This window comes from Apus apus, chromosome 8, assembly GCF_020740795.1.
Source record: "Apus apus isolate bApuApu2 chromosome 8, bApuApu2.pri.cur, whole genome shotgun sequence".
Taxonomy (NCBI): Eukaryota; Metazoa; Chordata; class Aves; order Apodiformes; family Apodidae; genus Apus; species Apus apus.
In genome coordinates, this window is record NC_067289.1 from 24,931,075 (window position 1) to 24,948,049 (window position 16,975).

The following is a 16,975-nucleotide window of genomic DNA, read 5'->3' on the forward strand; positions in this document are numbered from 1 at the left end:
CTGAGCAACCTGGTCTAGTTGATGTCCCTGCTCACTGCAGGGGGTTGGACTAGACGAGCTTTGAATGTCCCTTCCCACCCAAACCAGTCTATGATGAGGCAGGTCTGAAGAGCAGGACAGGAAACGAGGTCACCCTGAGTCCATCTAAAAAGCAATGGCAAAGCCAAACAAGAGTATTTTAAACTCAGCTTAGAAGGCTGATTCAAGGTCAGGCTTGATGGGGCTCTGAAGACCAAGGAAGACCAAGGCCTGAAGAGGAAAGGGGGCTGCAGCTCCCCCCGTGCCTGAACACGCTGATCTGTACAAGACACCACTGAGCTCACAGCACACAGCTCTGTGGAGGACACTATTTGGGTCTTAAGACTGCAAAATCTGAGGCATTGTTTGACCACTCCTTCCTTTCCCATCCAATCCAGAGCACTGGAATTTTTTCTGAGAGACTATTGTTTCCAATAACTTTGGTTTGTGTATGTAAGGGTGACAGCAGGGATCGTTCCAGCTAGAATTTAAACCTACCTCATTTTGTGCAGCTCCAGGCTTCACAAAGCACACCCACACTGGGGACAAAGTGATTTTCACTGAGGATGCCAACGCTGCCAGCTCCACTTCAGGCTGCTGCTCTTGTGGCAGGTGGGATGGCAGCAGCCTGGGCTGGGCTGGAGCTGTGGGAAACAGGGGCTTTTTTTCCAGAAAGTGTAGCAGCGTTTGAGCAGCAAACCCGGGCAGCAGCAGGGGACTCAGCTGGGCCAGGACTTCAGGAAATGAGACATTCACATTTCCCATTGCTTGAGCAGGACGAGGTGATCTCCAGAGGTCCCTTCCAACCTCAACTCTCCTGTGACTCAGCTTGAAAAAAAAAAAAAATGACAAGTTTGGTCAGTGTATTACCCTGCTCCGTTTTATTTGCATGAGAAGAAATGAGAGCGAGCTCTTCCAGCTGCAGACTCTTGGTGTGAGCATCTGCCTTTGGCAGCCGACCCCAGAGTCCTGGGAATGAGTGACAGAAACGAAGGACAGCAGTTGCAGCCGGGAAAACCCGGTTTTGTCCCGTTCCAGAACACGTTGCTCCCGTAGTAATGTTGCAGTGCTGACCTCTAGTGACAGACAACCCAGGAAACAGGAGCCTTTGTTGGGATAAACAAGCCCTCCTCACCTTGTCCCTCCTGGTTCCACCTTCCAGCCCAGATCCATCTCCCCCACCTTCGGCAGATGAGCAGCCCCAGGCACCCATGCCATCACCCATAACCATCACAACTGCAGACCCTTCACTGCCCAGTGTTGGGGTCACAGCCCTTCCTTCCAGCCAGCTGGGAAGAGCAGTTACCCAGAGAGGAAGAGAAACACCCCAAGAGTAAGAGGAACTGCCTTGGAGGTTGACAACAAACGATCTAGCTTCAGGGAAAGCCAAGGAACTGGTCTTGTTTGTTCATCACCTCTGCATAAACATTCAACTTTAAGGAACTGGGTAAAAAACCACACATTTTTTCAAGTCATCTCTGCCACAGCAGCTTCTCTCAGGGGGCAGAGCAGAGGGGCAGGACATGGCAAGTGCTTCAGGTAGCCAGTTTGACACAAGCCAGAGCCCAGCCTAAAGAGGCAGAAGGCCTTGGCCTCATATCATAAACATTTTCTCCTTAGTTAAATAAAACACAATCCAAACCCTTCCCTTCAGATGTTCCAGATGATCTCCATCAGCACTCTGAGCAGAAGCACATCTGCTTTCTCCCCACTGGAGCACGGTTGGTGTGACCACAGTGACATGGACACATGTCCCAGGGAGCCCAGAGGAAGGTGCCCAGGCAGCCAAAGCTGCTTCTGTTCCCTTCTCCAACATTCAGCACAAGGCAGCTTGAATTTCCAACCTCTTGGCTCAAATTCAGCACAGGCTGTTAACAACTGAAATCCCCCCCTCCTGCCAGCTGCTGAGGGCCACCAAGCTGGTTTCAGCACCATTCCTCATGGGGAATGACAAACAAAACCATTCCTGTTGTCTTGCTCTGGGGCCACCTCCAAGACAGGCTTCTGGGAGGGCCAGGATGAAGATGAGTTCACTGCTGCTGCTGCAGTTATAAAACTTCCTGGAGGCTAAAAAGCTTGCTCATAGGTACTCCTGTGGTGTTCTTAGTGACTTGTATTTATGGAAAAAAAAATCTCAGATGCACAAAACCATTTGCACACTTGGAGAACACCACAAGATCTGAAGCACTTGCAGTGCCACCCGGGCAGCTGCTCCAGTGCTGAATGTTTGAAAGAGATATTTCATGATTCATACACATGGGAAGTTTAAACATTTACAGAATGTTTCTAGGTTTTAAACATTTCTTTTGAAGAGGTCTGCTCGATGTTTGCTGGCTCCTCCTCCACACCATGCACATCTGTCCCATCCAGCAGAACACAGTGAAAGCAAGAGGTGTTTGGGTTACCCAGAGATGCAGCCCACTTGGAGAGCTCTGCTCTGCCTCTTGGCTTGATCCCCTGCACCACAGGAGGGGCAATGAGAGCACCTAGAGCAGCAAGAGATGCAACAGAGAATCAACCAGCTTTTGAAATGAGAGCCCATTGGAACATCCAGCAATAGCACCTGAAGGAAGGACATGTCAAAGGAGAAGGGAAAAACACCCAAGGAAAAGGAACAGAATCAACTTGGGGTTACCCTGTGGGAGCAGATGTGACAGCAGAGATGGGTTACACCACTTACATTCTTTTTAGGTCACACTTCCCTCAGAAATCTGCCCAGATAATTAAAAACAAAACAAAACAAAACACTGAGTTGAGCTACTATTTACTACTGTATTTACTAAGTGTTGTATAAAATCTCCAGACAAGTGTGTACATCCAACAGCAAGACTTTAGTCAAGACCCCTGCACTCCAGAATCACAGAAGCAGAGCCCAACACAAACTTGATATTTACATCAGGAAAGACAGAATGTACCAACAGCTTCCCTGGCTGGTGGGGGCAGAAGCTTTGCAGGGGAAAAAGAGGCAATCCCAAAGCCAAGCAGCTCTCAGCTCAAGCCATTCCAAACTCATTGCAAAGAGAACTCACCATATTGCCAACTAACTCTCCAGCAGCCTTTGCTGCAGCCCCCAGAAAGGAAAGGCAAGAGCCTGCAGAGATGCTGAGCTGGCACGGGAAGTGACACCACTTGGACAAGTCCAGCACAGCACTTCAGCAAGATGCTCCAGGATTTAGAGGATTTAGGAACTGAAAATGAAGTTTCACCAAGACATTTGTCAGGTCACACACAGAACACCAAGCAACTCAAGAGTTCTGCACAACTGCAGTGTGCCAGAATTAAGGGAGAAGCAGGTGGCTGAAGGAGACAAAGAGCAGCAGAAAAACAAGAATATCATTCCCTCCCCAAGGCAAAAAAGAAGCATCAACCCATCAGCAGGGAAATGGGAGGAAAACTTTGCCTTTGGATCTGCAAAGAGACACTTCCCAAAAACTCTACATACTTCTCAGGGGAAAGCAGAAGTCATGCTTGTTTAAATAGAATAAATAAATACATATGTAAGTCCCAACAACTGCCACGGGCAACAATGCCTCACGAAACAGGAAAGAAAGATACAGGTACCAGTATCCATTCAAAGCTTTTATTAAGAAAGACCCAGAATTCACAAGTCTACAAGGAAGAAACAAACCAATTGCACCAACCAACCTGAGATCTGACAGTGTTTGGTTCTGAGGGAGCCCAGAGAGCACCAATAAGAATTAGCACAGGTTGGTGACTTCAGCACCAAACTCAGCACAGCTCCCAACTACTACTTTATTTTCCTGGATTGTTTTTCAGAATGCAGAACTGTGAACCAAAATAGCCCTGGCTTAGTCCTTCAGGAAGGTGGTGATCTCCTTCAAAAACACCAAAAATCTCCACTGAAAAGTCTCTTTAAAAAAACCCAACCTTTAGACCAAGAGTTCTAGAAGTTCTGCTTAAATTACTATAGGCAAAAAAATATATATATTTGTACTACAACAGTGCATTTAACTTATTTGTAGTTACAACCTGTTAAAAGCACACCCATTTTCACATTAATTGGGACTTACACGAGGTCATTGCTAAGCTGGTGTTGAATCCCAGGGCTAGCACTTCCAGAACTGCAACACTGACATTGAACAGCTCTGTTTCCTCTGGAATATTTGCTTGGACAGAAATAAAAAACAGGCCATCTTCCCCTCTCATTTTTCTGTAAGCAAAATGGAACAGACCATTTCCCACACGGTAATCAGGCTGTCCAACTTCAGCCAAGGCTCAATCCCCAGCTCTGTGATACCAAAGCTCACATGAAGAGAACAAGTCTTTGCTACTGACTGGAGCTAATCACTGAGTATTTTAGACAGGAGGCTGCAGCACGTGGGTCCAACCAGCCAGGTGGTTCTTCATCCATACCTGTGTTATTTACCCAGTGTAGAGGGGCAGCTTAAGCCAAGTATTTCTAAAAACAGGACCTAGGTTTGCAGAAAAGTAGGGTGGCATCACTCTGCTTTTGCTGGGGTAGTTGTCAGTTCTGGAAACTAAGTTTTGTGTGCCATGAACTTCAGTGTATTTCTGCTTTTTGCAAGTGGGGCAAGATGCTACTTCAGGAGGCTTCTGTGTGCCATTGTTGAGAAATAGGAGGAGTAATTATCTGGTAGCTGCAAAAAAATAGAATTAAAAAAAACCATGCATCATAATCAGCCTGCTCCTCAACCTATGTGGTCCACCAGCCACTGATTCATTTATTTCCATTTTCTTCATTAGATTATTTTTTAATTACCATTTCTGAGCATAGGTTTAGCATCTTAATCAGAGGTTGATTTGCTGGCTATTGAAACAAGCTGAGTTCTTAAAGTAAGTATCTCAGTGTTCTACTCCTTGTTATTAAAGCCCCTGCTTGGTTACTAATACCCGAGTGCCTAGTCTGGAGAGGTATTTGTTCCTTAAACTAAAGTCATCAGCTTTTGGCTGCAATTTAGCCAAGTCATCTTCATTTTGACGCCTGAGCCTCTCCTGTTCCTCCGCTCTGGAAAAGAAAATTGGTTTCAGATACTTGCACTGAGGAGTGCAAACCCCAGCAACCTCACCTGGTGTGTGCAGTTTGCTTTTCAGTAACTGGGAAAAGCTTTGGATATTATAGATGAATAGTGGTTATCAGATTAAAAGACGACGTGTACGGACTATTCCAACATAAAGAAAGAGAGAGGCTGTTTTCTCCAGTTTCCTTTTATTTAACTGCAAGACTTTTAAAAAGAGAAACCTTTTGGTTTTCACAGATTACTCAGTGATTACACAGATGCTCAGCGAGCTTTTGTAACAGTCTTTCCCATCTCTTTATTAAACAAGCTTTCACTCCTTAAAATAAAGATTACAGTACAAAAATAACCGCTTGTCAAAAATGCAAATAAAAGACTGCTCAGCAGTCCTCAGAATTCATTGCAGTCTCCTACAAAAGAGTCAATATTTGCCCAGAGCACTGTTGCTCTTTTTCCATGTAAGTCTTAAAGGGAAACAAACAGGACCAGACAAAGCCCTAAAGACACTTCAAGACGGTGGTTTGCAGCAAGCCAGTGACAAAGGCAGGGACAGTGACCCGTTTCCAAGCTCTGCAGGGCAGGGAACCTCAGCACAGAACATCAACTGCCATTAGGTTAAGAAACCTCCACCCAAAAGGCAGAGCTGCACCCAAGAGACACCCTGCTAGTCTGTACCTTAGGATCAACGTGTCTGTCATGTTGCAGAACACCCTCCCCACTGACAGAGCTTAACAACACACCATAAACCCATTCTGTTTGAATTAAGACAATGATTTGGCATCAGTTAGAACAGGTGACAAAGCATGCAAGTTAGAAATGTACTGTGAACCCCCCACCCAGTATGTTAGTTTCTTTTCCAAAGAGCTACTGTGCAGAGTGACCAAGCTAAACAAAGACTCAAATTCTTCAAGTTGACATGATGCTGATCAAATGCTCCCCACTTCTGGATGATATTTGCTATTCAACTTTCTTTTCTGCAAAAAACATCACAATAAGAATTACTGAAAACATTGTTCCCTATCCCACAGGACACACCAACACAAAACCATCCTTCACAATAACTTCTGGAGGTGTCACACACATCCCACAAGGGCCAGGCAGACTGAAAAGCAGCTCTATTGGGACAGAGAAATCCTTTGCTCCTGGATACAAAGTGGGGGCTTTTGTTGTTGCTTTTGTATTAAAATCTGTCTGCGACCTCTGGGCTCAAGGGTGATACTTGTCACAACCAAGGTAGCAGGCTCAGCAGGGCTGGTGAGCTTTTAGTTCCCTTGAGCTTCCCTCAGGACTGATGTGTAACCAACCCACAAATTAGGACAAGAAACAAAACCATGTGAAACTCCACAGATCACCTGGCTAGACCTTGCTGACAGGTATTTTAGTTTCGTTTTGGTTTTTTCCAAGACTAACTGAAGTAGCACCACATGGCCAGTTATACAACCCAGTTTTAGAGAAGTCCATTCATAAAGAAATGTCCCATTAGCAAAGTATCTTTCTGGAACCAACTTATCTATCAGGTATCATTCTCAGCAAACAAAAACACAAGTAGACTTCCTACTGCAGAGGGGATAAATCCAGTGCCCCAGAACTCAGGGAATATCCCAGCAGCAGGACTGAGACCTTCCTGTTTGATCAAACACTCTTAAAAAGCAAGAGTAAATGTCCCTAACAACTGAAACCAGATAATGTCACCATTTTTTTATCAAGACCAAAGAAGAGATTTTTTTTAAGTGACTATTCTGAAGAGTGTCACTATCCTTCTCTTCCATAGAGAGGAAACAGGGACACACAAGACTCCCACAGAATTAAATCTGCTTAATGGGATGAACTGTCCAAGTTTACTTCTTTTGACAATTTCTGCCTTCAGCCCACCTCAAGTGCTCCATTTCCTTTTCAAGGAAGTGGATTCCACCTGATTGAAATACCCCCTCCCATTTTCTCCCTCAACCCAGGGTCTTTTCACTCTGATCAGTGACATTTATGCCACACAACAAGTTTCACATCAGTGCTGCCATTTAGACTCAAGCCATGGCTTTCAGAGACAAGCTGAATTAAAGCTTCCAAATAAGACAGCAAGAGGAGCAAACTCAAATTGAAAGAGAAGTGACTGGGGTGTAGTTTCTTCTGAAGAGAGACCTGGCTTTTCATGGCACTTAAAAAACCCCAGGTAATGTCTGCTGCTGCCTGGGTCAGGTACACACCATATAAACAAAGCACATTTTTAAACACACTTTAGCTCCACTCAGTCAGATGAGCACTGAAATAAACACAACTAGCAAAGGAGGAGGCCAGGAAAGGACACCTGCTTAATTTCTGTTTCCTCTAATCAGTCCTTCAGAGGAGACAGGAATATGAAATCCTACTACTAATGGATAAGAAATAAAACAACATTCAGTAAAGTGACAGACCCACCAAAGAGACTGACTTCAGACAGTAACCTACTTAATTACTTCAGGTTAAACATTCCATAAGGATCCTGGCTCTTTATTGTCCTTTATACTTACTCAGTGGCAGCTGCTTTTTGCAGTTTCTCCCTCTTCTTTGCAGACCAGTTTAGATCACCACCTGCAACACAACATCCACTTTGAAACTCCTGTTTTTTATGATATCAAAGACATCATAACCTCTCTGCAGAAATTCTCAGAGCACTTGATAAAAGAAACCAGTGGAATAATTTTACAAAAGTAGAAACTGAGGGAAAGATCAATGTGTTCATATTCATCTGAGCAAGCAAAATCAGGACCCAAACTCATCTCTTCAGTTTTCTGTTGAGTAACAACAAAGTTTCTCTACAGCTCATCATAACACCCTCCAAAAATAAAGAAGAAGCAACCTCGAAAGAAAAAGTAATATCCCTTCCAGATCCTTCAATAGTTACTCCTTCAGAAGACAGCTGAGAAAGAACCCTGCTCTTTGGAGAGAAGTCTACAGAATTCAGGTTTTATATTTGCAGACACAGGCAGTTTAGGAAACGCTGCAGAACACCCTCCACCTTGGCTCAAGCCAGCTGAAAGGCCAGGTCCCAGCTCCAGACACTCACCTGTGAGGTGATTCACAAAATACAGCATGACTACAGCTATGAGTGACACTGAGGGGAAAAAGAAAAGGAACCACTTCAGCTGACAGGAAGTTTACAGTGAGAGAAGAACAGCTTTAACATTCAGCCAAGCAACAACTAAGATTTCTTCATGATAGCTAAAACCAAGGGGAGATGTTTTGCCAGCAGCATCTCTCAACTGCTTCTGAAAATTCCACTGTGCTCATAAGCAGCATGGTAACCCAGAAAAGGTTATTTCAGTTATACCAACAGCAGCCCTCAAACACAGCCTTTCAGTGTATCATTTACCTACCTTTTCACTCCCTCTTTACTCACTTACCCTTTCAGTTACCCTTTTTTTTTCCAAACACTGAAATTACTTTCACCAAATCACAAAGAAACCCACAAAACACTTCACTACTTTTGAGCTACTTTCAACACTGCCCCAGGTGAAAGTTCCAAGTGTAAGAAAGGAATTATTACTCTTTTACAGGAAATAGCAAGAAAAAAAAGCCTAATCAAGCTTCCTGAATGTCCAGAACCCATTATCAGTGTTTTTAATACTTACAGCAAACACAAGCACTGAAGAAGACTTCAAGAAACAAGTATCCTCTTGTGTCCAGAATCATCCCAGCTGCTATAGCAATAATTGCCAGCCCCAGGTTCTGGATAGACTGCATGCTGACACAGAGCACAGGGTTACCATGGGCAGAAGGCTCTTTTTAAAGAAAACAACATTAGCAGCACTGAACAAACAGTGAGATTAACTTCTCCCTGTTGACTGGAGCACACACAGACATCCTGAAACTACAAGAGACTTCCTGCTGGACTGAACTGGGAGGAACTGGGAACCATTAGTGTGTGAGAACTGCCTGTTGTGCAGTTTTTCAGTGTCAGTGCCAGGTCCTGGTCACTGCAGGGCAGCACAGGCAGGTTTAAGTACTTACAAGCCATAAGCAGTTCCCAGCTGGTGTTCTGGAACAACAAAGGCCACCATGGGCCACAGGGCACAGGCAAGCAGTGAGTAGGCCACTCCCAGCAAGGACTGGGGAAATAAATAACAAATACACAGATGTTTGCATTTTTTTGCTGCAAGGCTCTAATAAATTAACATACTGGCTCTCCCCTTCTCCCAAAAGAGAGAGGAAAGCAAAACAGAGCAACAATAACACTTTCTGCAATATTGTTCTAAATAAATATGCACATTCAGAAGGAGAGGGAACTTTTTCCAGGAGTGACCCACAAGCTCATCCCTACACCGAGTGCAGAGCCTGACTTGAATACCCACAGGAAAAGATCAATGGTGCAATTCACTAGAAAAATACCCCAAAACCAAGACCCTGATACACTGCTCAGCACCATATTGAAGCCTGTGAGCCTTAGTTCAAAAGCAATTTCTCAGGGCATCTGCCCTAGGAAAGAGAAGTCAGCAACAAGGATTTTTATTGACTTTACCATCATCCAAAACAGCACATGAGAGTCGGCTTTAATACTAGTAGTGAGCTTCAGAACTACACCAAAAGAAGCAGTTTTAGGAGAAAAGCCAGCACGTGGCACAGGCAGCTAGTAAAGAGGAGTGTCCATGAAGCATGAGAGCAACCTGTGTGACAGAGCACCACCCAAGCACAGACACTGAGGAACTGAAACCTTCTGTGAAGGGCCAAGGACTTGCCACTCCACACAACTCAGCATAACTCCACTTCTTATGTCATACTTAGCTGCAAGTCTCAGAGAATCAATTACCATTGCTATCCAGGGGTTCCAGAAGGTAAAAGCCAACATAATGTGAGAAGCAAGTGTAGTTATTACAGCACACAAGACCCAGATGATGTTCTTCCCAAGTTTATCCACCAGGAGCCCAAAGACTGGAGACATGGGTGCTGAGATGATATACACAACGCTACAAAAGAATAATAAGAAGAGAGCTGAACACCAGCTGGCCATGGACAGCTTTCTGTGCCACACAATGCAAGTGTCTCCAGATAAAAAAACCATTTGCCCTTCTTACCTGTGAGGCCAAAAGAAAAAAAACACAGCAAAAAGAGCCAAACAGACCCCAGAACTCCCCCAGAAGGTCTGAAGACATGTAAACACTCACCACCCAGGGAAACAGAGACACACTTGGAGCCCTAGGAATCATATTCCAGCAAGTGTGGTGGTTTTTATTTGGGTTTTTTGTCACCTTACAAATTAATCTTCAAACTTGGAAAATTTAGTTCATTTAATGTTGCTCTTAAACTGCTTTACCCAGAACAGAATCAGCAACACAAACAGAGGTTTTTCTTTCCAGCTTCTCAACGTGAACACCTAAACCATTTTTATTTCACCAAACACCCACACCTCCCAATTATCCCTTGGGCCACCTGAAATCCATCTCTTCACTTCAGTGCAAGTCACCACCTGCAGCAGTAGAACCCAAACCTCCTCCCACATGGAGAGAGCCCTGCAACACAGCAGGAGCACACCTACTTGTTAAATCCATCACAACACACCTGTTAATTGCACTTGCTTCTCGAGATGAGAATTTGAATTTCTCAATAAAGAAAACCCTAAAGAAAAAAAACAAACACAGATTTAGAAAAATGCACTTACATGACCTGAAAGAAAAACTAAGCTAGACAAAGTAAAGACACCAGCACCTAGTTTATAGAAGACTTAAATATTATCATGCAGTTTTGACAAACACTCCCTCCCAGGTCCTCATTTATCATGCATTTAAGGAGCTGATTAGCAGACTCTACAAGCTTTTGCCTAAGGACTATTCAAATTCCACTCTGGAGAAAGCATCCACAGCACAGCACCAACCTGCCACCTAATAATTAGGCACGAGCAATGAGCATTCTGTACCAGACCAAAGTGAGAATTTTTAGAATACATACACAAGCAAAACACAAGCATCTCCTGAGCCCAGGAGACCTGCTTCTCTTTCCAAGTATACTCAGACCCTTCAAACTGAGCCACTGGATCACCTCAGGTGGCTCAAAGGGAAACCTACATATAAATACTTCCAGTTGAACTTGGTATATGCCCAAGTCAGCACATGAAGAGAACTTCAGTCCCCAGCTACACCTCCATCTAAGCTCCCACCTCACACTCAGCAGCTTCTGGATACGGAAGGAATTCTACTTGACAGCTGCCCACAGCTTTCCACACCCAAACTGATCCCATGCTTTAAATCTGGATCAAGTTTTAATCAGCACTGGAGGGTACATTATGCTTTTGAGTTCCGACAGGTCAGTTCAAGCCAAGCAGGGGTGTTCCCCACACAGCTCAACTCTAAATTATGTTAATTTGTACCACAGGTACAGAGAACAACTCCAGAAAGTGACAACCCACAGCACAGGCTTGCCAGGGCTCTGTAGCCACCTGGGATTCTTAAATATTAGCCTGCACCTCTCCCTTTGGAAGCAGCCAATCAAAACCCAAGCCAAATCCCAGGGGAAGAGCCACACAGGTGAGAGACACTTACTTTCCAAGCCCAATGAAAGGAAAAACTGCTGCATAGTAACAGACACAGATGACAAAAATAAGCCACAAGGACAAGGAGAAGTCCTTGACATCCGTTAGCTTAATCACTTCACCTGCAGTTGGGCAAGAGATAATGTTGTTTCAGTCACCACAAGCACATCTGAAATTCACCCACACTGAACAAACCCTGTGATGACAGGCCTGTTAATGCCACCAACCAGCCTCTTGTCTCCAGTTTACTCAGGGAGAGCCAGTTAAGGACATGCAAGCCCTAAATCAACAGTGCCAAAGTCAAGAACAAATCATCTCTCCCACATGACACTGGATGTACAAGTTCTCTAAAGCTTCTGAAAGTCTTAAGCAGAATTAAATGCAAACCATGTTTTCAAGGAAATGTTTAATGAAATGTCTGAAACCTCATGCTCTTGCTTGGATCTCAGCTTTAATTTTTAATTGGTCTAAGTCCTCCAACATGGAAAACTCAACACACTGACAGAGGAGCTGCGTGTTTTTGCTCAGCTACTGAAGGAGATAAGACCAAGTCCTTAAAACAAAGCACCAGTGGCAATGGCACAGATCAAACTGGTTTGAACTGGGAGGCTCTCCACATGCTTTATAAATAAAGCAGATGAGAGTGCACTTGCCTGTAAACTGCTCTTTAGAACTGTGCCAGAAATGAACTGAAAACTATGATTAAAGCTGATACTGTGGAAAAAACACTGAGCAGCTGCCACTGAATTATCCAAAATGCAAAGAGCAGTGGCAACTGGAAGGGCCTGTTCCAGAAGGAAAGGGTGAACCCAAGGCTGATCCAGCCCCACACTCACCTGTTTTCCCTTGCTCTTTACACAGGAGCTTCTCTGCTCTCTTGTCCAGATAAGCCAGGATTAAGGCACAGGCCAGTGATAAGAGACACGTTACCCCACCTGCCAGGGGACAATGCCACATGTTTAGTTGTTGAATCAGGTAATAAACCAGCTTTTAAGCCCAGCTGGTGCAGTGTAACTTCACACATCCAATATAAATGAAGTTGGACAGCAGCTTGTAGCTGTACATCTCAGAGTAAGATGGAAATGCTGAAGCCTGTCACCTGAGACACCTGCCTTGAGCTGGAGCACATCCATTTTATTTACAACATCAGCATCACCCCCACCCAGCTCAGCCAAGCTCCTTACTGGTAACTCACAGTAACAGAAACAAAGCCTGAGCCCTCTTACCAACACCATGGCCTTAATACCCATGGCTCTGAAGGGCAGGAGCACAGACCCAAAGGCAGCTGTAATTGCACTTTTACATACCTGCCAACCACACACAAGCTTTGACATGATTCCCTTCAGAAAGGGTCTCAAGTCTGTCCTCTGCTCAAAGCATGTTAAACATTTCATTTCCATAAGATACAAACTTGGATTTGGCACCCAGAGAACTCAGCCAGCAGCTGCAGGCACCACACACTGCATAACAACAGTAGCCACTGACACAGTGTTTGAACTGCTCTTCCTACTCTCAAACAGATTTCACCTGCCTTCAAGCTAGTGAGAAATGACTGACACACATGCAAGCTGTTCAAATTCAGAATCCCAAACCAGCAAATGATATAATTAAAAAGATTGCTGACCTATCATGAGAGTTAACCCAAGAGTGCTGGGCCCAGTATATCCCAGGAGATCTTGAACTCTGGAGTATATCCATCCCATGATATTCATGTTCACTGTGCTCCCCTGGGCAGAAGAGACTCATGTGAAGGAGAATGTATTTCACAACTGTATGAATTCAGAAGGATCATTAGGCTTGTTGGAGAGGGTTTAAAACAAACAGGTAAGATGCTACACAGGGAACATCAACGACCAGCCATCAGATTATTCCCTGCTGGCTGGGTCAGACAAATTAACTTTTGCAGCAATAATAAGGGTCACAAACTGAACAGTGTTTAGGTGGAGACATTAGAAATGCCATAAAATCTACACCATGCACTGCATTAACTCCTAAACTGAGCTGAATGGAAGACACATGGAAGGAAACAGGATTCCCACCTGAGAGGCACCAGGAACAAGCAGGGGCTCCCCCCTTCTGCCCTGGGAGAAGGGATCCATGGCTGCAGTCCCCAGGCTAACAACAACCATCTACAGTTCAGCTGAGGCACCTGCTAGTTAACAACAGCCTGACCACCACCCCAGGCATGACCAGCTCACCTCTCTTACCCAGGTAAATCCTGTGGTGCTGTAGGACACCCCAGGTTGCTGGGGAGAAGGCAGGGCCCCCCTCTCTTCACCACAGCCTGGTGTGTTGGAGTGAACCACCTCCTCCAGCAGCAGCTCCAGTGATGCATCAAACCCAGACAGCACCAGGGACACACACATCCTGCCAGAGCAGGTAAGGATGGGAGCCCAAAGCAGCCTCCCCAGCTCCCTGATCAGAGCCTGCACTCAGCCACCCAGATAAAGCAGCACATCCTGACGTGCCAAGAATCAATTAGCCAGATGAAATGCAGCACTGTGACTGTCCCTCCCAGTCATCCCCACTCATGACACCACCAGGCTTCTGCAGAAGCTGGAGGTTCTAAGAAATCTTGTTAACCCATTTCCTTGTGTACCCTTTGTCTACCAACCACAGCTTTTCAACATTTTAAATTCAGATGTCAAATCCATTCCTAACTGGAGCTCCCTGGGGAGCAACAGAAATGCTGTTTTCCACCTGTTCCCCTGCCAAGAGAAGGTGCCCACCTTCAGGTCCAGGAATTAGAGCTACACAGGTGCCACACTTACAATTCTGGCCATGCTGAGCTGTAATCCAAACACCAGGTTTAACTCCTTGCCTTTAAACCAACTGACTGCATAAGTGTTTTGTGCCACAGCCAAGGACTCTCCCCCTATTCTGAAACAGAAGGAAAGCACAAAGGAACACACATTAATTGCAAGGTGCAAAGCAAGGAAGAAGCAATCCATCAGCTGCTGGCAATGCCAGGCTGGCCATTTCAGAGGAGCTGATCCCTGTACAGGCAGAGCTGATGCTTGTGTGCAAGGTAGTCAAGTCTTAAAGACAAATCCAAAGAGAACTGCAGTGTTGGGGATAATTAAGAGTGCAAGGCATCTTGATTGCCCTTGGCCACCTACAGAAACCAAATCAATGGGCAGCAGCTTCTCATTGAGCTTCAGCACTGAGCAACCAAGTGGTCTAGATCCTGACCCAAAAGAAACCAGAAGCAGGAATCTTACCTGGAATCTAAATTGATCAGAATCATCTGACCCTCTCAGCACAGCAGGGGCAGAGTTCCTAGCACTTTTGTGCTGTGGCACATTCCCAACTGGGAGATACTCATTCTGGCACTTGCTCTCATCTCGGGCCACCCGAGGAGCCCTGCTGGTTTTGTTGCTGCCAGTGATTCTTTTTACTCAGGGAATAAGAATGAGAAGGGGAACTGCAGCTCTGTCAGCTCCCTGGATGTCTTCATTTGGGTCCATTCATCATCCCTGAATTCAGCAGCCAGGTTTCCCAAACAGAAACAAAATCTGCAAAGTTCTGTTTTCTGCTTTTCTAACTTTCAGTTCTGCAGGGGATGCAGCTGAAGAACCTGCACCTCTACAGGTGCCTCAAAATCCATCAATTTTGCCTCTGAGTATCAACATGGCAGCAGTTTTCCAGGACACAGAGGGCAGGTCCTGGCCTCAGAGAGCACTATTCCCCTCCCAGACTCACCCAAATATGAATCTGCCTGCATCCATCAGCCAGAAAGCATTGATCAGTGCTCCCAAAGCAAAAATCACCTGCCAGGTACACATTTAAGGGAAAATTATTACACTTGAAGCACTGAACAAACCAGAAGCAACACAGAAACTGTCAGAAAACAGAAACCCTCACCACCTCCTTTGCACTTACCTGCCCAACACAAACAAAGACACTAAATATTATAGTTCCCAACCTGTAAGAAAAACAAAATCACTTAATGCAGAGCTAGAACCTTTTTTTTTCTTGGCTACAAAACACTCCATGAGGCCTGCAGCAAGGGAACAAGGGGGAGCTGACATGCAATAGAAGGGTCTCTGTAATAAGTGCTACAGCTTCATGTTGTAAAGGTCATACAGGTGTTTGCATTTTAAAGCCACTTTAGTGAAGCTGGAAGGGAAAGGAGGAGCATTTACACCGGAGGGAACTCCTAGATTGCACGAAGAAGGATTTGCAGAAGCTGCCGGCTCTGCAGCCCGGGCTCCAGGAGCACTTCGAGCGTGCCCCGAGGGCCGCCAACGCCCCACTCACCGTATCCCGAACACCCTGTCGATCAGAAAGCCTCCGAAGAAGCAAAGGACCACGTTGGGCCAGGAGTACCAGGCGTAGAGCGACATGAACTGCGCCGTGTTCACCTTCATGTCCTGCAGGGGAGGGGGCAGGGCTGGAGGGAGCAGCCACCGGGGGGCAACCCCGGCGGCAAAGCAGCTCCGGCCGGGCTCGCAGCTACTCACCCGCTGCACCTGCGTCTGCAGCGCGGCCGGGCTGTCGTAGCAGAAGTAGCTGCCTGCGGAGGAGAGGAGCAGGCCTGAGCGCCGGGCCGCGCCGCGCCGCCCCGCCCGCCCCGCCGCACCCACCGAAGCCCAGGAAGCACATCAGGGCGAGGACGAGCAGGCGGTGCGGGAGGCGCCGCGGGTCGCAGAGCGCGGGCAGGGCCCGGGGGGGGCCCGGGGAGGAGCCGGAGCCGGAGCCGCCGCCATCGCGCCCCGGGCCCAGCAGCGCCCGCTCCTCCTCCGCCATCGCGCCGCCCCACGTGACCGGGGCCGCACGTGACCGCCCCGCACGTGACCGGCCCGCACGTGACCGCTGCCGGCGCCCGCAGACCCGGAAGGCGGGTCCGTTCCCGCATCCCCCCCCGGTCAGCACAGGGGCCCGTTCCCGCATCCCCCCCTGCCCGCAGAGGGGCCCGTTCCCGCATCCCCCCCCGGTCAGCACAGGGGCCCGTTCCCGCATCCCCCCCTGCCCGCAGAGGGGCCCGTTCCCGCATCCCCCCCTCGGTCAGCACAGGGGCCCGTTCCCGCATCGCCCCCCGGGTCAGCAGAGGGGCCCGTTCCCGCATCCCCTCCTGCCCGCAAAGGGGCCCGTTCCCGCATCCCCCCCTTCCAGCACAGGGGCCCGTTCCCGCATCCCCCCCTGCCCGCAGACGGGCCCGTTCCCGCATCCCCCCCTGCCCGCAGACGGGCCCGTTCCCGCATCCCCCCCTCGGTCAGCACAGGGGCCCGTTCCCGCATCCCCCCCTGCCCGCAGACGGGCCCGTTCCCGCATCCCCCCCTGCCCGCAGACGGGCCCGTTCCCGCATTCCAGAGGGCTGGAACTAGAGCTCTCTAAGGTCCCTTCCAGACACTGCACGAGCAAACCTCTTGTGCGCGGTGGGAAAGCCAAAAGCCGAAGGGGCAGGCTCACAGAGCTCCACGGTGAGCGTTCAGGGAAATGCAAAAGCCTGTAACGTTCCCCC

The 16,975-nt window shown here is 47.2% G+C and overlaps 1 protein-coding gene across 4 annotated transcripts; it reads right to left on the bottom strand.

Moving 5' to 3' along the window:
- Positions 1–3,584: 3,584 nt before the first annotated feature.
- Positions 3,585–16,949, bottom strand: MFSD1 (major facilitator superfamily domain containing 1). 4 transcript variants are annotated; one of them, XM_051626448.1, is made up of 17 exons: positions 16,878–16,949; positions 15,975–16,027; positions 15,772–15,884; positions 15,394–15,436; positions 15,214–15,281; positions 14,283–14,391; positions 13,136–13,238; positions 12,348–12,446; positions 11,522–11,633; positions 10,545–10,601; positions 9,796–9,952; positions 9,000–9,097; positions 8,621–8,733; positions 8,056–8,103; positions 7,520–7,580; positions 4,891–5,005; positions 3,585–4,637 (listed from the first exon to the last, which is right to left on the bottom strand). In XM_051626448.1, exons 3-17 carry the CDS (start codon positions 15,879–15,881, stop codon positions 4,578–4,580), a joined length of 1,353 nt encoding a protein of 450 aa, XP_051482408.1. In that variant the 5' UTR covers positions 15,882–15,884; positions 15,975–16,027; positions 16,878–16,949; the 3' UTR covers positions 3,585–4,577. The 4 variants fall into 4 exon arrangements, with proteins under 4 accessions (XP_051482408.1, XP_051482405.1, XP_051482406.1 ...); XM_051626445.1 differs by lacking the exon at positions 16,878–16,949 and adding an exon at positions 16,098–16,275; XM_051626446.1 differs by lacking the exons at positions 3,585–4,637; positions 4,891–5,005; positions 16,878–16,949 and adding exons at positions 5,190–5,989; positions 16,098–16,273.
- Between the last annotated feature and the right edge of the window lie 26 nt (positions 16,950–16,975).

Bases quoted from the DNA above. Each gene is read 5' to 3' on its own strand.
- MFSD1 (XM_051626445.1), bottom strand. From the start codon at position 16,260: ATGGCGGAGGAGGAGCGGGCGCTGCTGGGCCCGGGGCGCGATGGCGGC. The intron at 7,581-8,055 runs GTGAGTGTCTGG...GTTGTGTTGCAG, and splicing joins TTTTGTGAATCACCTCACAG to GTGGTGATCTAAACTGGTCT. The intron at 5,006-7,519 runs GTAAGTATAAAG...TTTCTTTTCCAG, and splicing joins CAAAAAGCAGCTGCCACTGA to AGCGGAGGAACAGGAGAGGC.